This window comes from Panicum hallii, chromosome 3 (assembly GCF_002211085.1).
Source record: "Panicum hallii strain FIL2 chromosome 3, PHallii_v3.1, whole genome shotgun sequence".
Taxonomy (NCBI): domain Eukaryota; kingdom Viridiplantae; phylum Streptophyta; class Magnoliopsida; order Poales; family Poaceae; genus Panicum; species Panicum hallii.
This window is the reverse complement of record NC_038044.1, coordinates 51,063,142-51,085,563: the sequence shown is the minus strand read 5'-3', so window position 1 is coordinate 51,085,563 and position 22,422 is coordinate 51,063,142. Positions and strand designations below refer to the sequence as shown.

At 45.6% G+C, this 22,422-nt stretch overlaps 1 protein-coding gene across 6 annotated transcripts in view; it reads right to left on the bottom strand.

Moving 5' to 3' along the window:
* LOC112885826 (telomerase reverse transcriptase) overlaps positions 1-21,606 on the bottom strand; it is a 40,486-nt gene extending 18,880 nt beyond the window's left edge. For 2 of the 6 annotated variants that reach the window (XR_003227280.1, XM_025951492.1), the window contains exons 1-4: positions 2,199-2,562; positions 1,974-2,054; positions 1,251-1,316; positions 988-1,167 (exon numbers count right to left, since the gene is read on the bottom strand). Coding sequence is in view for 5 of the 6 variants with exons in the window: in XM_025951492.1 (XP_025807277.1) it covers positions 988-1,167; positions 1,251-1,316; positions 1,974-2,054; positions 2,199-2,519 (648 nt within the window). In the remaining variant the exon portion in view is untranslated. Of the gene's footprint in view, positions 1-987; positions 1,168-1,250; positions 1,317-1,973; positions 2,055-2,198; positions 2,563-21,130 lie in introns of those variants that run through there. The other 4 variants (XM_025951489.1, XM_025951491.1, XM_025951488.1 and 1 more) reach the window with 4 other exon arrangements.
* Positions 21,607-22,422: the final 816 nt, after the last annotated feature.

The window sequence follows — 22,422 nt, the reverse complement described above, 5'->3', positions numbered from 1 at the left end:
TCGACTAGTTCTCTTAACTTACCTGTTAGAGACCCTACGTTCCAACTACCTAGACGAAACCTAATTGGCTCGGCTAGCTTCCTTACCCTTCGCACCCGTCGAGAGAAATGCGAAGACCCTTGCTCATTTTTCACTACACCCGGGCGCAGATGTAGCGCGTCACAGAGGCTACGACGACCCGACCCTTGCTCACTTATCATCGTACCCGGATCACGATACGACACGCCCCTGAGGGGATGACGACCCGGCCCTTGCCCATTTAACACCACACCCGGGTTCAAGTGTAGCGCGTCGCTAAGAGGGTTACGCCCCAACGAATTTCTTATGGGTTTCATTTCCATTAGAGTGGCAAGTTATGATTGCTTAAAATTTTCTAGTATATACAATTGGCAAATTATGATTGTTTAAAATTTTCTAGTATATATGCATGAAAAAACGATTTTACTACTATATAGATGTATACATCCTGTTCTAATTTTCCATTGGTAAAATTGTATACAGAATTACAGACCCACATACAAGGCATACTTCCATAGACATCCTGGTTGTGGGTAATGGAAAGGATATCAAGATGCTAATCATTATAAACAATTTGCTTTTGTATTTGGCTTTTGTATCCTGGCAAATCCTGCATGTTCTTTATTATAAACTAAAATCCTCACTGGCAAGATTTGCATGCTTGATAGCCAACTGAAATTAATTGCCACCTTAAGATCCTTATGTTTTGGAAACAAAGATTTGGATGGTTTCTTTAGGGCATAGCTGTGAATTGAATAATCATCAAACTATAATACATGAACACAGGGCCTGTTTGGCACAGCTCCAAGAATTTCTTGAGCTGGTCATTACTAGCTCCAGATTCTTGGAACTGCCATATTGAAGGTACATGGTTGAACAATTATTACTTTTTGTATTAAACACATGTCTAAATCACCATGCATGGATCTCGAAGCTAGAGCTGTGCCAAACAAACAGATAATTTCTTACCATGGGACATCTTTGTTTCGTGGATTGGGGTTGTCGATTTTTTCCCATGGTACTCGTGGATATTGGCTTTTGCAAAAGAACATTGAGCGGGAGGCCAGTGACTTGAAAAAAAGTACTCTTCTTAACAGGCAAAAATATTGACGAATGCCTGAGAATATAGCACATGAGTAGATCTCCAATCTGAAAACAACAATAAATATCAAGAAAATACATTAAAAACTTTATTCATCATAAATGACTTCCTTTTATACTGAGTTACTTACCCTATGCAATAGAATATCCCAAGATGAAGAAGAAACAAGCTCATTGACACATCCAGTCTGGCCAACCTGATATGAATAAGGATTTCAATTGTAAATAGAAGAAATGAAGGATAGAGAAAAATATAGCAAAATAGGCATGTCAAAGAATCATGTCATTCGACCAATCAGAGAATAGGTCAAGAGATAACAGTTAACTGAAGAAAGAACTGGTTTATATTTGTCTAAAGCATTACCATTTTGCACGCAAACAACCTAATGAAGCATTCTTTTTAGACAATGATAGAATGTCTCCACAATGATAGAATCTCTCCTGACATTTGCATCATCGGATGTAAACAAAGCAAACCTAATGAAACATAAATTATGGCTTTCTTAACATATCCACAACCCACTTGGAGAAGCTTAAATGAAGTCCTGGTGCCAAACTTTTATTTTGTTTGTACCTAACAATACTGAGCTCCACGTCAACTTTAAACATAAAAAAGGAAAAGTTATGAAATAGTGCTCCTTAACAATACTAGTTAAGATTGCTCGGTGCGACAGGTTTGGTTGTACCGCACATACTCGTTATAGGGGATTCCACAAAAAAGGAAAAGTTATGAAATAGTGCGACTCAGATAGAACTGCATGTGTATGGATTAAACATAAGGAGAAGGTTATGGAAGTCATAAATATTAACCAAACGGCAAGAACCATTCTGTGAAATCTAGAAGCCATTGATACCTCACGGCAACTGGTGCAGAGGACGTTCTTCGTTGTACACGCCCGGTCCGCCATGATGGACTTGATCGTCTCCCGAACGAGCTAGTCGTCGAGCAACATGCAGGCAGACAACCGTCAGACAGGTAACGGAAACAAGCAAGATAACAAGAAAACCACGCACTGCGGGCACAAAGCACGCAAGGCAAGAGAACGACTTGACGACCGAGGACGGCAGTGGGGGGGAACCTTGGCCTGCGAGTGCCCGGCGTTTCCCGGCGTGTACCGCGGCGGCGGGGGCGCGGCCCCGGCGGGCGCGACCGCGCAGACGGCGCGGCTGACGAGGCCGCGGTACGCGACCGGGTCGTCGGCGCGGAGGAGGTGCGCCCAGCGGCGGCACGCGAGGCACCCCGCGCCGCCGCGGCAGGCGGGGCAGGGCGCGCCCGGCGGCGGCGGTGGCGGGAGGAGCGAGAGGACGGCGCGGCCGAGGGTGCGCGCGCGCGCGCCGTAGGCCAGGCGGAGCTCCGGGGGAGCGCTGCCGCGCGAGGCGCGGCGCCGCCGCCGCGCCATTCGTGGGAAAGGGGGAGGGGGCCGACCCCGCCGCGGCGGGGAGGGCAAGGAGGTGGCGCGTTACCGGGCGGGGGCTCTTGTGCGGGAGGGGAAAGGAAAGAGAAGTGGGGTGGTGGCAGAAGGCGGGATTTTAAAGTGAAGCGGCGCGTGCGCCGGGAGTGAATTTTTTTAAAAAAAAACAATTCGGTTTTGTCATCTGGTTTCCACGGATTGGTTGCCTGGGTGGCGCACTGGTGCGGCGGTGCTGCTGCCGCTGTGGAGTGTGGACTGGTCGGGTGCTCTCGGCGTGCGCGGAAGTGGTGCGGACATCGAGCCGACCCGAGCCGATACGTCGGTTTTTTCTTCGGTGTTGGTTTTCTTTTTTTCCAAATTCGGTGGTCGATTTCGGGTTCGGTTTTAAAACTCTAGCAAACTGAACTCGCCGAACTACCGAAGTTCCCCGACTTTTTTAAAAAAAAGTATAAAAAGAAAAAATAAAATTCGGAAAAGGAAGCCGGATGGAAAAAATTCGGCAAATGGGTACCTCCCGCCCTTTGATCGGGCGGGAGGCGTGGGGCCGGGGACCTCCCGCCCATCCAGCGGGCGGGAGGTTCCCTGAGGGCCTCTTCGCAAATAAGAAAGTTATCTTATTCGCGAAGAGGTCCCTGCAGGGGCATCCCGCCCGTCCAACGGGCGGGAGGTGGTGCCGAGGGGCATCCCGCCCGTTGGTCGGGCGAGAGGTCCTCCCGGCTATATAAGCCCCCACCTGCCCAAAATTTTCATTTTATTCAGCAAAAATCAGAAAAAAAAAAGAAAGGAAGGAGAGGAAGAGAGAAGAGGAAGCGGCGAAGCCCTGTTCACACGTCGATTTGGAGGTATATTCTCATTCTAGCCGTATAATTACTTGAAAATAACTATAATCTAGGAAATATTTCTTAGAGTAGTTATGTTTTGAATAGTTTTTAGTATTTTCAATTGTTTTTAGTATAATTTATATTCTGGAAAATATAATGTGGGAATCGCTGAAATTTAGGGTTGTTGTGTATTAATATGTAGTATAACTAGTTTATTAATGATTGACATATATGTCTTCCGAGAAGGGTATTTTCAGTATATATTACGGAGAAGGAAATATGATTTATGGGCGGAATGGGGTAGATTTAAGTGAATTCAACTATGCGGTCAGAGGAATTACCAAACCACACGAGAAGACATTTGAATCCCTATGCAACTGGTCAATGAGGGGATTAAGAATTAATCAGGAGACACACACTGTGAATGTTCAGTGCGTCATAAATCGTACCACTCATGCTTTGATCTGGGAGCTGATGCCACTTGCAAGCAACGAGGACTGGTTAACCTATCTGCAAAATGCAAGTTATTGGCAATGGCCATTGGTACTCCTTGTCAGTGTGCACCAGAACCCTTTGATAAACATTGAAGCAACTGCTCCGGGGGATGAAAATATTGATGAAGAAGTTGAGGAGACAAATATTGAGACAGGTGGCACCATAGCACCTCAATGCGTGGCTGATGAGGGCGAGAACATACCCTTTATTGTTGAACAGCTGCAAGATGAAGAACGTGAATCGGATGAAGCAATGAATGCCGATTCGTCTGATGATGACAATGATGTGCCTGAAGAATGGGTAAGCAGCGACTTCAGTCATCTTGTTGTAGATGACGGATCTAGCGTGCCTTCGGATTGCAGGGAGAATGAAATTGTCCAGGGTGCGAGGTACCACTCAATTAAAGAGGTGAAGGAAGCGGTTAAGTGTTGGTCTCTGTCTTATGTGAGAGTTTAAAACAGTCGAGTGCAAATCTCGTAAGTACGATGTGGTATATGTGAAGAAGGGCTATCCGTGGCGGGTGCATGCCTATAAGGGTAAATGGAAAGATTATTGGGAATGCTCAATTGTCACTCAGCACACTTGTCATTTGCCAGGGGTGCAGAAGACCCATCGCAACCTTACATCGCAATACATCGCAAATGAGATGTACGGGATGATAGTAGAGAACGTGTCATTTGAACCAAAGTCTATTATCAGGCATATTCAGGAAAAGTACAAGTATACCATCTCGTACAGCAAGGCATGGAGTGCAAAACAGAAGGTGTTGGAGATGAGGTTTGGTACGTTCGAGGCTACATAGGATAATATTCCTCGATTGCTGGCCGTCCTATGTCAGAGAAATCCTGAAAGCTATTATGACCTGAAATGGCTAGACAGAGGAGAAGGTCCGCCCTACATATTGCAGCGAGTCTTTTTCAACTTGGGTCCATGCATTAACGCATTCCAACACTGCCGACCTCTCCTATGCATCGATGGGACATTTCTCACAGGAAAGTATAGATTGCAAATGCTGACAGCTATTGGAGTGGACGGAAACAATCAATTGCTTCCTGTTGCTTTTGCTTTTGTTGAGAGTGAGAACACAGACAGTTGGTACTGGTTCCTGGAACGGGTTAAGCTTGCAGTCGTTCGGGATAGGGAAGATATCTGCCTGATTCATGATCGTCACGCCGGCATACTGAGGGCAATACTAGATTTGCAGGAGGGGTGTGTGGAGACCGGAGAGCCGCCCAAGTGGCGTGATGTTCGCAGTAGGTGGTGCATGAGACACATCGGTGCAAATTTTTTCAGGCAATTCAAGAATAAGCATCTTATGGATATGTTCAAGAGACTATGTAAGGAAACAAATCGCCGATCGAGTGCTACTACGTCATCAGGCATCATTTAGTTGTAATTTTATTTGAACGTTGTTTGCTTATGTGTAATATTTGCCGCGTTGAGTTTGTATCAGACCTGGATGTGTATTTGTAATATTTGCCGTATTGACTAAAGACAGATCATTATTTGTGTTTGTAATTATAACTGTGCCTTGGTATTTTGTATATTTAAACTTGTTTGTTATCATACTATTTTATTTTTAATGGCTTCATGTATCGTACTATCGTAATATTTGGATTCTACATTGCAAAATGTTATCGCTTAACTATCTTCATACAAGTTTTAGATACCGTAATCTTCTTCGTAAAATTGAACTAAATTTTTTATGTATACAAAAGAGTATGGCGAATAAATCTTGTATTTAAAAAAGTCTGAATTTTAAATAGTTTGTGAAACATAAATTCTAACAAAAAATAAGCAGGGCAACCTCCCACCCACTGGCCGGGCTGGAGGCCTCCCGCCCACTGCCCGGGCGGGATGCCTGCCTCAGGGACCTCTTCGTGAATAAGAAACTTTTCTTATTCGCGAAGAGCCCCTCGGGAGGGGCCTCGAAATATTTTTGGAACCTCCCGCCCGCTGGATGGGCGGGAGGTCCCCGGCCCCACGCCTCCCACCCGATCAGCGGGCGGGAGGCACCCATTTTTCGACTTTTTCCGATCCGGCTCCCCTTTTTCGAATTTTATTTTTTTATTCCTTTTTAAAAAAAAACTCAAAGTTGCCCTACGAAAGAGTGTGCGAAAAGGCCAACAACCTAGAGTTCTTTGGCCCACCTCGGCCCAAATCAGAGCAATAAACATCCCCACCAGGCCTCGCGACCTCACGACTCAGCCAACCTTATCCACCTGTCCCAAGCAGCCAGGCCGACGGCGGCTCGAAATTCGGCTCTCGCATCGCGCCGCCCCTCCGGTCTCCGCCTTTCCTAGTCTGCTGCGAGCATGTGGCGAGAAATTTGCTATTTCACCATCCTTAAAATTAGATTTCGCCAGAATGCCATCCCGCAATTAAGTTTTGCCGTTTTGCCATTATGAAACCGTGCCGACCCACTAGAATGCCTTTTCAATATTTATCGATTTGTTTTGTATTTTCTTGATGATTTGGCTACATGATCAGACCATTATACCCTTGGACTGCACAGCCTTATCCTTTCCCGTCGACATCCTCCTCACGCTGGCCCTTTCTTCTCTGTCTCGTTCTTCTTTCTTGTTCTCCCTCCTCTATACGACACGCCGCCGCCACCACCATGGTTGAAGGGAATTCTGCGCCCTCCTAATCCCGCCTAAAATTGGAAGCCTAGCCCCTTTGCAACTGCAGCATCGAGTTCCAGACGTTGCAAATGTGCACATCGACTTCAATTTGAGGAAAGCAAAGGCGCCGTTCATCTGCAGCTTCACCATCGGAGCGCCGGTGTAGAACCTGTCCCCGAGCTCGGACCTCAGGTTGCATCGCAAGCCAGCGAGCCTTGCTCCCTCTCCTTGGGCTTGAACCCGCTCCCATTCCACCACGCGGCCACCAGGTCGCCGAGGCACCCCCGGCAATGCGCCTGCAACAGGTCCCCCATGCGCTGCGGTATGGACCAGATGTTGGGGACTCGCGGGTCGAGCCTCACCAGCTGCTCTGTGGCGGAGTATGTTAGAATTGCCAAAACTTAATATTAGTGGCACGTTACCCAGAATCTTAACATAACCTAGTTCATAACAAATCAATCTAATACGGAATAAATGGTAATCATTATACCAGCGTTAGCAGTAGCAGCAGCCATTTACGCCTGATCCGTAGAGGAAGTAGGCGTTCTTGTCGGTGTAGGAGATGCAGCAGCGAATCGGCGTCCTCCGGGCGCCAACGGGAGTGCTTGGTCTTCCAAACCCCTCCAGTGCCCTTAGCGATCAGACTAGCGGTGGCTAGGGTTTTAGATTTTGATTATTAGGTAATTAAGGTGCTAACCACGACCTTATATTTATAGGCACTGTGGGGCTGGGAGCCAGCCTCTGGAAACAGGCCTAATGGGCCTGCTGATCACAGCCCATTAGAGTTTTATCATTAGATTTTTTTAATTACGTTTAGATGGTTTAAATGCTTCCTTAACAGTGAAGATCACAAATATCTTAACTGAAATTTATTTCCAACATTCTCCCACTTGATCGAACGGTTAAGGCTAATGTTCGTATCATACTAATGTTCACCCTTAGTAGCAACAGAAAGTACCGGACCAATGCGTCGTCAGTAGCTTGATGCACTACTGGGACCCTATTACCCACAGTCTCACTGAAACACCTCGGTAGAACGCTTATTCGTTAGTTGGGAGTTATAATGGCCCTAAACCAGGACCTAAAGACTATCCACCAAACCCATATTAGTAACGTGCTGCTTAAACACGTTCAGTGGTAAGCCTTTAGTGAGCGGATCCGCTAATATAGAATTAGTTCTTATGTGCTCAATCTTAATGGTTCGATCCTGGCATCTTTGTTTCACAACATGGTACTTAAGGTCAATGTGTTTGGAAGCACCACTTGACTTGTTGTTACTCGAAAAGAATACCACAGAGTGATTATCGCAGTATAACATTATAGGTTCCGTAATGCTGTCAATTACCTTGAGGTCCGGAATAAAATTCTTAAGCCGAACAGCCTGTCCAGTTGCTTCATAGCATGCCACAAACTCAGCTTGCATCGTCGACGCTGCAACTAAACTTTGCTTAGAGCTTTTCCATGATATAGCTCCACCAGCTAACGTGTAGATATATCCTGATGTAGATTTCCTACTATCCACACATCCAGCAAAGTTAGCATCAGTATAACCCACAACTTCAAGGTTATCTGATCTTCTGTATGTGAGCATGAAGTCTTTAGTGCCTTGGCAGTAACGTAATGCCTTCCTAACACCAACCCAGTGGACCTTTTCGGGATTTTTCTGATATCGTCCAAATATTCCGGTAGCAAAAGCCAAGTCAGGACGCGTACAGACTTGTGCATACATCAGGCTTCCGACAGCTGAAGCATAAGGTATGTCCTTCATCTCATCTGATTCCAATTGGTTCTTAGGACATTGGGCTTCACTAAACTTATCGCTCTTCGCTAATGGAACATGTGTGGCCTTACTCTTATCCATATTAAATCTCTTAAGCATTTTCTCAATATATGCTTTTTGAGACAATCCTAGTACTCCTTTGGTCCTATCTCGGTATATCTCAATGCCCAGAACATAAGAGGCTTCACCAAGATCTTTCATATCAAAATTGGATGAAAGAAATCCCTTTGTCTCATGCAGCATACACTTATCGCTGCTTGCTAATAGGATATCATCCACATAAAGCACTAGAATTATAAATTTACCACCCTTTATCTTAGTGTAGATACAATTATCCACATCATTCTCACTAAATCCGAATTTCTTAATCACTTGATCAAATTTAAGGTTCCACTGTCTTGACGCTTGCTTAAGCCCGTAAATAGATTTCTTAAGTCTGCATCCTAAATGTTCCTTGCCCTTCACAACAAAACCTTCCGATTGTGCCATGAAGATGGTCTCATCCAAGTCACCATTAAGGAACGCAGTTTTGACATCCATCTGATGTAGCTCTAAGTCATAATGAGCTACTAGTGCCATAATGATTCTGAATGAATCTTTCTTAGACACAGGGGAGAAAGTTTCATTATAATCAACCCCTTCCTTTTGTGTAAAACCTTTGGCTACAAGCCTTGCTTTGAATCATTCGACATTCCCTTTAGAATCACGTTTAGTCTTGTAGACCCATTTACAGCCTACTGGTTTGACTCCATTTGGATTATCTACCAGATCCCAAACATCATTGGAACTCATGGACTTAAAGCTCTTCTTCCATGGCCTCAACCCATTTGGCAGAGTTCTCACATGATACTGCCTCTCTAAATGAGTTAGGATCATCAGCTTTCCCAATATCATACATGTATTCACTTAAGTATGTCTCATAATCAGGGAAAACTGTTTGTTTCCTAGCCCGCTGTGATCTTCTTAATGGTTCAACAGGCTGAGGTACTGGTTGAGGTGCAGTCTGAGGCACCTCGACAGGATTCTCAACTTCAGCATTAGGCGCCATTTGCTCAGCTTGTTGTTCGCTCGCAGGCTCAGGAGCTACTTCAACGGGCGGAGCAGCGCTAGTACTCTGAACAGGAGGCGTAATCTGAACAGATGGTGTACTCTGAACGGAAGGAACAAACAGCGGCACTAACTGAGGTGTTACTGTTTCTTGAATTACCGGGATGGGAAGCTCAGCCCGTATTTCTTCAAGATTAATTTCCCTCCTCGGAAAGCTCCCACTGATTCCTGCATCCTCTACGAATACAGCATGCCTGGTCTCAACGAACTTAGTGAAACGATCAGGACAGTAGAATCGGTTTCCCTTAGATTTATCAGGGTATCCGATGAAATAGCAGCTCACCGTCTTATCATCTAATTTCTTTTGCTGTGGATTAAATAACTTAGCTTCGGCTAGATAGCCCCACACACGCAAATAATTAAGCGATGGTTTCTTCCCAAACCGCAACTCATAAGGTGTTTTTGGCACGGATTTGGAAGGAAAACGATTTAGTATGTGCGCAGCTGTTTTTAATGCTTCCATCCACAGCTCCACAAACAAAGTAGAATAACTAAGCATGCTACGTACCATGTCCATTAGTGTACGATTACGACGCTCAGCAACTCCGTTTTGCTGTGGTTCGCCCGGCATATTGTACTGGGCCTTTATACCATTCTTTTCAAGATACTTAGCGAATGGTCCGGGTACTTGGCCGAATGGAGCATGTCTCCCATAATATTCACCACCTCGATCCGATCTCACTAATTTAATAGTGATATTATGCTGATTTTCCACTTCAGCCTTGAATATTTTGAATTTATCTAATGACTCGGATCGATCACGAATGGGGTAAATATAACCATAACGTCAGAAGTCATCTGTGAAAGTAATGAACGAGTCAAAACCATCAACAGACTTTGTGACAGTCAAGTACTTGTAAGTTAGGCACATTATTTTTAGAGTGAAGTATGTGCTTGTTAGTGTAAAGCTTGTGTGTATTTGTGTGAAGCTTTTGAAAATTTAAAGTGCAAGTAAAAAGGGTATTTTTTGTAATTACAGAAAAACTTAGGGTTGTTTTTGCAAAATATATTTGGATAAGGGTAATTTCAAAATAAGTGAAAGGTGGTTTTGTAAACATGTTTTTCTTATTTTATCCCCTGTAAAAAATATATATTTATCCAAAAGTTGCATTAGAAATGTATGTGTTGAATTGTGTAAAAGTTTGGGTAAAATGGTGAAAATAAGGGTGTTTATGTAATTTTATAAAAGTACAAGTCCTTTTATGCAAGTATTTGATTTACAAAAGTAACTTTCAAAATTACTTAGGACTAAAGTGTAAAAGGTGCAAGTCATTATGATATGTCTATCCAATCATTATGACGTGTCTATCCCGTCATCATGACGTGTCATAAATTCTTGCATTTAGGTCCTAAATGTTATAAAATTTCACTCTTTAGGACAAAAGTAATTCAAATCCAATTTTTGTTCAAAACTTCACGTGTAAAGATATAAGTTTTGAGTTTTTGGACTTGAGCTCTAAAGCAATGTTGTAGAGTTTGAAAAACTCTCCGACTTTCGTTTTGGGCATTTCTTCATTAGAGTTTTAGATTAATGAGAAATTTATGCTTTACAGACAGGTCCCTGCAATTTTTTAATTTTACACATAAGTCCTTGGGGAGTTCCATTTCCCTTTCTCCTCTGTTCTTCTTCTCTCTCTGTTCTATCCTTTCCCTGGCGCCTTTCTCTCTTTTTCTCCCCACCGGCGGCCTATCTTTCTCTAATCTCCATCCTCAACTCCACCTCGGTTTTCCCCCCTTCTCTCCTCCATGCAGCAGGCGGCGGCTGGTCGAGGCGCTCCTGCCCCGGCGGCAGCAGGCGGTGCGGCTCCAGGCTGCGGCTCGGGCGCGAGGCAGGCAGGCTCACAAGCGGAGCGGCGCGGGCTTGAGGGCGGCGCGCAGGCGCCAACTGGCGGGCCCAGGAACAGAGCGCGGCGGTCCTGCAGAAGGCCACGCGGGTGTGCCGACCGTGTTTCTGCAGCACATGCGCGTGAGCAGTGAAGGCTTAGCCCGTGAATAGAAGAACCCTGAGGTTCGCGGAGAAGATGGCATAGCGAACCAATCCGGCTCTATCGTCTCGTCCCAGGGGTCCACGACATCCAACAGCTCTTACCCTTCGTCGATCGTCCGAGCAAGACCCCAATACCTCGAGGAAGCTTGTAAACCCTCTTATCGAGCCTCTTCGGATTCCTTCGCCAGAACATCGTCGCCGTGGCAAAGTCGACTATCGTCGCCACGAATCACCGTGAGGAATACCTCTCCGGTTATCCTCCACCCACTGCAATCCCCTAGCAAGCTTCTTCGTCACCGTCGAGCACCTCTCATCGTCGACCCTGTTCGCCACGGGAATCCACTTTCCACCCGTTCTTCTCCACAACCAAGGCTACCCCAAGGTTTGCTTTGATTCACTGAATCTTCCTAATGCCGGCGACTCCTTTTGCCGGAATATCGTCGTTATCTTCCTGTTCTCTGTTTTCCCCGACCAGGGACTTAATTGCTTTAATTTAAAAAGTTCTAGGGGGTTCTCTATAAAATTTCTAGAACTTTCTTTATTTCAAATCAGTGAACTTCTACATTTCATAGAATTTCGTAAGGAGTTCATAAAAATACAAAATCAGTTTTGTTTGAATCCTTAGGTTAAAATCTACAAGTTTTATGTTGTGATTTTGAATTGAAAGTCTTTGATTTGTGGTCTAGGTTAACTATTAGGGAATGAGTGCTTTATTTATACCTTGTATGATATGCATGTGTTGTGGCTAAAAGGGTAAATCATAGGATGTATGTCTCAAATGGAGATGTGTGATATTTAATTAATCCTATCACACGAGTGCTCATATCCCTGCTATCAAGACTTTATCCTTGTCTTGATTGCAATCTCCTTAGGTCCTTTTCGTATAGGAACCCTTGTTAGTTCATGTGCATCTGCTACTTAGCTTATACATCTTTGCAGCTATGCTTCAACGACGGCTATCAGCTCAGCCGCTAAGCATCTGTTTCCTTCAAGTCTATGATATTTCTGTGTAACAGCTATCAGCCGATGCTTTTCCTTTGATGTGCTTCTACCATCGGCTGGTTAGCTGATACGGTTGATATCTTTCTAATATCGGCTACTGCCGATACGATTCTTTGTTCTGTCCTACATCGGCTGCACATAGTCGATGTATCGGAGATGCACACACAATCTTAAGATTCTTGCTATCGGCCGATCCAAGCCGATTCTAGTTGTTTTCCATATCGGTTATGGCCGATCAATCCTTAGTTTTCCCATCCTTATCCACACACTTCTATCAGCCGATTTATTGACTGAGAGATCGGCTATATATATCTATCGGTCACATACCCTCAACCACACTCCAATCGGCTGTACGTCACTCAATTGTTGTGCTGACGTACAACCACACCTAGTTACCAAGGATAACACTTAAGCACATCTCAATTAAGACACAACTGCTTTAGGAATCATCCCTCTGCTAAAGTAATAGATGTTTTCATCGATCAAATAGGAAACCGATGCACTTATCAATCGGCTACCCAGGCCAAAGTACACAACCCTAGATCAATAAGATAGCACAGTAGACACGCCTCTGTTAGGCACGACCAAAGCACATCAATTGGCTAAACCTGATGCACCCTCGTCGAATAAGGCAAGCCAATACACTAACCATCAATTAGGCAAAAACATGCTGATAACTAGATCTAATCAGCAAGATCCTTCTTTGTTCTATCCTTGAAATACTATACCTTCAATGTTCCTCTCCATATTAGCCGATTTAACCTCAGATGAACCAAATCGGCTAATCCTTTCTACTCATATACAGAGATTGCTCATGCCAATTTCTCTTCCAAACAGAAATCAGCAGATTTTCTAAAACTGTATAGATAGCTCTCTTCTTTACCAATTCTATAGACTAAACCCTTGTTATTTCCAATTGACTCTGTTGTAGTCTTCAACAAATAGCCCATCTTAATTGGTTGTCCATCTAAAGCTCTACCCAAGTTAGTTTCTGATCTTTTTGATTGTTATATGAGTAGTATGTTAAATGAGTGTTGGATTGCAACATTATTGTAAAGTAAGATAGTTTCATGTGCACACTTTGAATGTAATGTTGCATTGCACATAGATACGACTACTTCCGTAGACGGTACCTACAAGATCTCCCAGGAATCTGCGGAGGACTTTTCTAAAGACCAAGTGAACGTCACCAAGGGATTATCGGAAGCCCCGAACCAAGTTCGGAAGATCTTAACTTTGCTGACTTCAGCCCCACCAGTAAAGGCAAGCCCTGGACATAACCTACTATTTTAATTACACTGCAATCTATATCTATTTATGTAATTCTATGCATTAAGTTCTTAGAAATTGCTTGAAACCCTAGTTGCATTTCCCCAGGAACCCATGTATTGAATATTAGCACTTGAGTCCGACTAGCTGCTATGCTAATAGGACCGGTAGAAGTCGGGTGATTTCCTGTCACTCACGCGATATAGGAGTTGTAATGTTTACATTCCTGTTATCACTATAAGGATGACGGACGGAAGTTTTGTGAGGTATCATAGTTGAGATGATACCCCGTCTGTATTGATGAATTTGATAAGGTCGCAGTGTGTGGTAGCGGTGGTTAAGCGCTTGAAAGTACTAACCACATACCGCGAAATATGGTAAGTGGTAAGCCTAGTAACCAATCGGCCCAAGGAGTGGACATACCTCCCACCACTCGTCTTGCTTCTTCTGGTTACTTAGTTCGACGTGTGGGAATACGTGTTGCAAGGGCAACCAGGAATACGGGTTTTGTAGTCGCGCTACAGACGTATGTCCTGCACTTTGGAAGTGCGTATGGTCCTGCAGTCGCTTGTGGTGGCTCTGATCCACGAGTCGGAATGAAAGGCAAACGGTTGCTTCGGAACGACCCTTTGGTGTTCCAAGCGTGTGTGTTAGGTTATCCTTGCAAGGTTGAATTCGATTCAGAATCGTCCGCTTCTCACGAAGTTTGAGACTGCTTGATCCCTTTACCACATAGAGTAATAAGAGCAACTTTGTGCTTATCAAAGATGATGATTGACTAAAAATTCTACCATGCATGAATAGTTATAGGTGCTTACCTAGAATGGATAATCAACTAGAACCTGAAAGCTAAAAGTTGAAATTAAGGATCTACTCTTTGTTGCTTTTCAGCTGAAACTAAACCCCGAACCATTATGAGCCTTCATAAGTCTAGTTACATGGCTAAGTATACCATGAGACGAGTAAGCCTTGCTGAGTATTAATATACTCAGTCTTACTAGATACTTGTGTTTCAGGTAATGTTTTTGAAGACCCTACTCTTCCCCTGTCTTGGCCCTGTGCTCTTCCAGATGGTTGGTCCGTGGAATGGGATCCGTCCCCGGCCAACACTGATGATACCGAGTGATGTCGTGCCCGGGCTTAGCATGACATCTGTCTTGACGACGTGTTGTAAATCGTCGTGTATGTTTTCCGCTGCTAAAAACCATAACTTTAATAGTTTGTAATGTTTTCTCTAAGTTTGAAACTTTGTACTACTGTTAGAAACTCTTGTATCGTAATTCTCTGTGATGTAAAATATGATGGTGACTGTATCTCTGGACTCACCTTCGTGTGAGGTAACCTTATTTGATCCTGTGTATCGGTGGTTTATCAGGATGTTACCCGACAGGCCAAGGGATTATACCGTTTGAAGCATGTTGGAGCACTCAGGAATGGACTCGCGTACTTGAGCCGGTATAATTCAGGTTGGTTCTGCCACAGACTTTACTGGGAACAGGACACAAATATCAGTATGAATTATTTCTAATAGGCCCGAACTTCGAGTACCTCCTTTCTTAATTGTCTTAGCGAATTTCCCCTTAATACAATCGACGCATTGTTGATCTAAGTTTGAGAGATCTAATGAATAGAGTATCTCTTCTCTTATGAGACGCTCAATTCTCCCCCTCGAAATGTGGCCCAAACGACAATGCCACAATTTCGAAGAAGTCTCATCATCACGCTTACGCTTATGCGATACATCATCCACATTCATTGCAGAATAAACATTGTCAAGAGAGTGCAAATAAAGATCGCCTTGCAAATGACCAAGGCCCACACTTAAATTATGAAATTTAATGTTGCACACAGAGTTGCCAAACTCACAAATATGCCCCGACTTATCTAAATGCGAAACAGAAATAAGGTTTCTCTTCAAACTGGGAACATAAAGAACATCATGCAAACTAAGGTTGAGGCCGCCTGGTAACTCCAAATCGAAGCTCCCAATGCCTTCAACCTTCACTTCATTGCCATCAGCCACTCTTAGGCTTCGCTCCCCCTCTCTTATAGTTCGGATCGAACTGAATACGTGCAGTGAATTGGAAATGTGCACAGTGGCACCTGAGTCAATCCACCAAGTATTAGGAGAAAAATTCACTAAGAACGATTCATCAATAAAAGATACATAATCAGTAATTGTACCTTTGTTCTTAAGCCACTCCTTAAATCCATGGCATTTCTTCTGCTCATGTTTAGGTGACTTGCAGAACTTGCACAGCCTCTCATTAGAGGTCTTCTTATGTAACACGGCCTTGCTCTTATGGCCCTTAAACTTTTTCTTATGCTGCCTGCTGCTGCCAGACTCAGCCTGATGCTTAGGAGTATTGCTCATGATAACACGCCCAAAGCGCTCGCTGACCATGTTGACAGCATCCTTCATCCTTTCAGCTTTCTGCCTTTCTTCTTCCTCAACACAGTAGCTAATGAGCTCCAAGTCGCCTTGTGAGTGTTGTAGCTTATTTTGAAGGGACTGTACTATACTAGCAGAGAAGTCATGATGAAGTGCACCAGAAAACCATCAGAGATAGCCATATCCAGTGTCTTCAGCTTATTTGCCATGTCACACATGCTCATAATGTGCTCCCTGATTCCACTTTGCCCATCATACTGTGAAGTCAGCATCTTCATGATTAGGGTGCTAGCATAAGTCTTGGAAGAACTCTTAAAGTTCTCCTCCACCTTGGCAAGGTATGCCTTGGCGCTCAAATCATTACCATTCTGGTCCTTATCAGGAATAGCACCACAGATGGCCGGAGTGATCATGTTCTTAATGATCATGTTGGCCATCCTATCTGATCTCTCCCACTTCTCAATGGCAGTACGATCACCATTGGGATCAGTGGGCTCTGCTGGCTTGTCTCGACGTAAGGCGAGATCATACTCGCACACAACAATAGCAACATTAACATCTTTATACCAGCTTGGATAGTTGGTGCCATTCAGGGGCTCAATGGATTTTAGGTAGCCCGTCACAGTGTTCACTGAAAATCATAAGAACAATAACTTTATTAAACTCACAATTAAGATGCGCATAAAAAGTATGAAATTAACCCTACGATGGTCTGATTAAAATCATACATAAATTTCAATTTGCATCACCGATGGGGAAAACAAACGAAATTTATCATTAAAACTCATAATTAAATCAACGATGGTCAGAATTAATTACAAGTGCTCTAAATAAACTTCCCGATGGTTCCATTTAAATAGAGTGCATCTTAATTGCTTGTGGTGGATGAACATAATTTTCAGCGAATAAATGCAACTAAAACAGGATTAAAACATTTACATAACTCATGAAAATTAATAATCATAATGCTGGTGATAATAAGTGCAAAAGAAATAATTAAAACCTTTAAACATAACAGCTTAAACATAAGAAACAGTAAATAAAAGGCTTTAAATATTAACTGGGCTAAAACTCGTAAACAGCACAAAACATCCCCTCTGCACACGCAGCCCAATCTGCGCATTTGGCCCATTTGGCCCATCCCGCGAAAACCCTAATGCGGGTGAATCTGGGGTCCATTCCAATCGGACGCTCAGGAACTCATGGCAACTCACATAAATACATTTCGGTCGGAACGAAACCCTAACACAGCCTCACTTCACTTCATTTCTTTCTCTGGCACGGCCGCCGCTTATGCACGCGGGCGGCGCCGCGAAGGCGGAGAGGCGGGGCTGTGGAGCGCGGGCTGAGCTGCGCAGGTGGCGGGGCGGCGCGGGCTGGCGCGCAGGTGCCGCCCGAGGGGTGCTGCGCAGGCCGCCGCGTGTGCGGGCAGCGCAGGTGGCGCGCGGGGCTGGCGCGCAGCGCAGGTGGCCGGCCGGACGGTGCGCACAGGCAGCCGAGCTGCGCAGCAGATGGCACGCGGGCTGGCGCAGGCTGCGCGCGGGTGGCCGGGCCACAGTGCGCAGGCGGAGCGGTGCTGGCGCAGGCGGCTGCTGCGCAAGCGGGCCCTGCGGCCGCGAGCGCTGCACGCTGCTCATGCGCGCAGAGCTCTGGGTTCTCATGGCCACACATGTAATTTCTTCTTCAATTTTAAGGTTAGGGTTCATCACGGGATTTAGGGATTTCTTAAATCGATCTAAATTTTGCATTCCCCTTTTCTCTCAAATTCTTACTAATGCATCTGGTTCATGATTTTGGATCTAATTTTGCGGAAATTAGACATGAACAGAGATCTAATTTGGGAAACAGATTAAGTAGAAGTAAGCCCTAACCTTAATTGCATAGCTTGATCATCTATTTATCTCGGTTTAGCCATGAATTAGTATAAATATTAAACATTTGCATCTAATCTGAGACACTTAGCATTAACAGATCAAGATTAAACTTAAACTTGACATAAACCGAATTAGATTAGATCTAATCTCGTGATCAGAAATCTAATAAACCATGATTTAGATCTAATCAAGCATGATTAACACATAAAAGCCTTTCTGCAGGAACTAATTGCGACTAAAACATGAATCAAACTTAACTGTGCAATAGGATCTAATCTGCACAGCACTTTTGCATCTTAAACCGAGGCATAAACATGGCTCAAAAAATGACCGTGCATGACTAGGTTAAGATGGCTCATAATACCGATTGTTAGAATTGCCAAAACTTAATATTAGTGGCACGTTACCCAGAATCTTAACATAACCTAGTTCATGACAAATCAATCTAATGCGGAATAAATGGTAATAATTATACCAGTGTTAGCAGTAGCAGCAGCCATTTACGCCTGATCTGTAGAGGAAGTAGGCGTTCTTGTCGGTGTAGGAGATGCAGCAGCGAATCGGCGTCCTCCGAGCGCCAACGGGAGTGCTTGGTCTTCCAAACCCCTCCAGTGCCCTTAGCGATCAGACTAGCGGTGGCTAGGATTTTAGATTTTGATGATTGGGTAATTAAGGTGCTAACCATGACCTTATATTTATAGGCACTGTGGGGCTGAGGGCCAGCTCTGGAAATAGGCCTAATGGGCCTGCTGATCACAGCCCATTAGGGTTTTATCATTAGGTTTCTTTAATTGCGTTTAGATGGTTTAAAGGCTTCCTTAACAGTGAAGATCACAAATATCTTAACTGAAATTTATTTCCAACAGAGTACAATCTCGGCGACGACGACGGGGGCGAGCTATCCCTGTCCACCGCGTAGCGTGCGGTGGCGTTGAGCAATCGCGTGATCACCGCGTTGTAGGCGGCGACGTCGACGCCGCTGGGGATGTTGGTGCCGCTGATGAGGGGCACCATGCCAGTGTTGTTGGGCGGGGCGAGGAAGTCGATGCCGAAGAGGCGGACGAAGCACTGGTTGTAGACGAACGCGGTGTCATGGGTGCAGTTGCAAACCCGTTGCACGTCCTGACCGGCGCCAGCGGCGAACCAGCAGCCAAGTGAAGGGGGGCTCATCTCCCTTCTCTTCTTCTTCCTCCCCTTCTCTTCCTCTCCGTCCCCCTTCTTCTTCATTCTTTATTTCAAAAAATGAGGGAGGCTCCGGGGTATCCATCGATCTTGAGGAGGTGGGGGGCTTGATTCCCCCTAGCCCCTCTAGATCCGCCCCTAGCCGGCGCAAGTGCTGCAGTCAAAGCAGTTCGACACGCTGAGGTTACCACGGCAGAGCACGAGGCCGTAGATGGCGTCCGCCCCAACGCCAGCGGAGCCCGATGCGAAGAGCGCATGCGAGTTGGAGGCATTGGCGCGGAGGATTGAGCACGAGCTGCAAGAGGTTGCTCGCAAAGGGGCTCCCCGCGGAGTAGTTGCCACCCTGGCCGTCACACACCACCCACGGCTGCGCGGCGGCGAGGAGCGTCGTCGCCACCAGCGCCGCCGCTACGGCGACAAGCAGCGCTAGGATAGGGACGCGGGCGGCGAACGGAGGAGCCATGGGTGAAACGATGAATGGCAACTGTGCAAGGGCGCCGCCGTCGGAATCAAGAGGAGGAGCGCGCGAGAAAAAAGAATGAGGCTTTCGGTTCTCTTCGGTTCTTGGGTTGTAAGGCAGGGGCACTTTGGGAGGAAGTTTCAGTTAGAGAAAATGTAAAAAAAATATAAAATGACTTGGAAGAGGTTGAAAGGATATTGTAGCGGGATGACCATGTTTTATAATGGCAAAACAGCGAAATCCAATTACGGAATAGTAATCTGGCAAAATCTAGTTTTGAGAATGGTGAAATTGCAAATTTCTCGCGTGTGTCGCAGGTGTCCAGCCGCGTGGCGGAGGTGAGGCGAGCGCTCGGCGCAACCGCTCAGCCACGCGGCCACGCGACGCGTTGGTGAGCGCGTGGTGCGCGAGCGAGCAGCAAGGGTGCAGGAGAGCGGGGGCGTGTGGGCCAGCTGCAGGAGCACCTGCAGGTGCGGGCGGGCGGTAAGAGCGCCTGTGCAGGTGCGGGCGAGCGGCAGCAGGCATGGGTAGGCGGTGCAGGTGCGGGCGAACGGCAGCAGGCATGGGTAGGCGGTGCAAGCAAGTGCCTCTGTGTGCAGGTGACTGGTGTTTGGTGTTGTTCGGTGCACGGAAAAACCGAACCGAGGACACCGACATCTTCTGTGTCGGTTTTCAGTATTTTTGAGCACCGATCGGTTTTCAATTTCTGAACAACCAATTTTTGCAAGACCGAAATACCCGAACTGAACCCAAAAAACGATGCCCAGTCCTAGCGGCCATTATGGTCTTGCTGCGGCCTGCTCTGTCAACGCAGTTCTTTAGGCCTCGTTCGCTTGCCGAGGCTTTGTTCTTGTCCCTGAACCGTTCCCGGATCAAGTGGATCCCCTTCCTCCACTCATTACAGGTCCGATTCAAATCCTGTTCTAATCCATTCCAGGTCTGTTTGAAAAATTGTGTTCGGCTGGACAGGAATAAAGACTGTAAACGTCACAGTTCTGATATCACTCGTTGTCTACCTTCTTTCATGAAAGCCAAGCGGATTTTTTTATTATGTGATAACCAGCCGGAACACCAAAATCAGATGCAACTGAAGAGCATGGGACCACTGTTCTGCAATATATATAATACTTCTTTTTATCAGGTCCACGAAAATGGCCATCCAAAATAGGAGTATGTCAAAAGAATCAGCCAGCTCGTATTGGGAGGTAAGTCATATTTATTTTAAATTATTGGATTGATCTAAAAATTTGATAAAATAAATTAAAATAGCATATTTAGTTGATCCATAAAACAGCATTAGATACCCATTAAATATCCACTTGCATCCCTGTACCCCTCGAAATCCTCGATTGGCACCCGCAGGCGCTGAAGCCATGAGCCCGTCCAATCCACGAATTAGCAACGCTCTCATGGAATTCAGGCAAATGAAGTGCTGCTACTCAGGAGTTGAGGTAAACAGTGTGGTACAACCAACCTACCTACTTTCCCTACCCCGAATTGCAGAGTCAAGGTGACCACAAATCCACAGATCTTCCCCCACATGATGCATCCTAAAGAACACTCGAGAGCCGGTCGAATCTCAATATCTCATGGAGCAACGGGTTACCTGTTGGTGAAGAGCAGGCCGAGGAGAAGCTCTCGACGCAGAACAGCAGCACCCACCTCCTGGCCACGCCATCCGCGCCGCCTCCCGTCCTCCAACTCGTGGCCGCCGCCGCACTGCCACCACCAGCAGCAACGACCACCACCGCCCTCTCCTGGTCCTCGTCCTCCGCTCAGCTCCCTGCTCCCGCAGGGGATGGTCGCTTTACCGGTGAACAGGCAGCGGAGAGGGTGCGCATTGGATTGGAGACGGTCGCCATTGGGGCTGTGCCACGGGCCCACGGCACCGCGCCTTCACCTCGCGTTGCCGCCTCGTCGTCTCCTGCGCCGCCAGCTCGGGCTCGGCCTCGCGGGTGCTGCGTCGTCACCAGGCTTCGATCCGGAGGGTAGTTGATGCAACTTCATTCCGGGCCGTGGAGGGAGGGGGCCTTTCAATTTACAGCTGGCTTCAAAACGGCCCGGAGCAATCCACCTGGAACGGGCCAATCCGAGCTAACCGAATGAGGTTTTTTTTTTGTATTTTAGTGATTTGAATACAGGAGAGTAGTAAAAGATGCGTTTACACGCTATACACGGAAAGCAAAAAAATAGCACGAAAACAACCTTAAAATTAGTAAAGGACAGATGCTGGTGACATATTTGGTAGGCCTGCATCATGCTCCCTCCATTCTATTTTGATAGATCTATTTCATCTTAATATAATAATTAAGGACAAAGACTATAGTTAGTTGCTCAGGATTGTAACTGTAATATTCTGGATTTTTCTGGAATGTTATAAATGTACAAAATTGCGAGTTTTCAAAATTTTTTTGTGAATGTGCTTTAGCTAGTTCAAAATTATAAACATAAGTTCTCTCTATCTCGAAATCTTAGTGACTTAACTCAACATTTTTAATTAAGGACCAATAAGATGTTAGTGTGACTAACTGGAGTCATTTGGATATAATTTTGGATTTAATTGCAATTTATCGTGTTGGAAATTGTTGGTTGAATGGTATCCGATTTGTTTGAATCAATTGAGTGGAACTTAAATTTGTATTGGGCCATTCAAATTCAAATTCAAAAACCAACCACACAAACACCTCGTGGGCCGACAGCCCAAGCTAGCCTAGCTCTTCTTCTCCTTTCCCGCGAAACGTGCACAGCCCACACGGCCCATAGGCCACCACGGCCCAGCCCAACCAGCCGTCGCGCCCCTTCACCTTCCACCCGGGCAGCTGACAAGCGGGGCCCGCTTGTCAGCTTTCCCTTCCTCCTCTCGCTGCTCGCCCCCGCAGCTCTCCCGGCCTCGCTCCG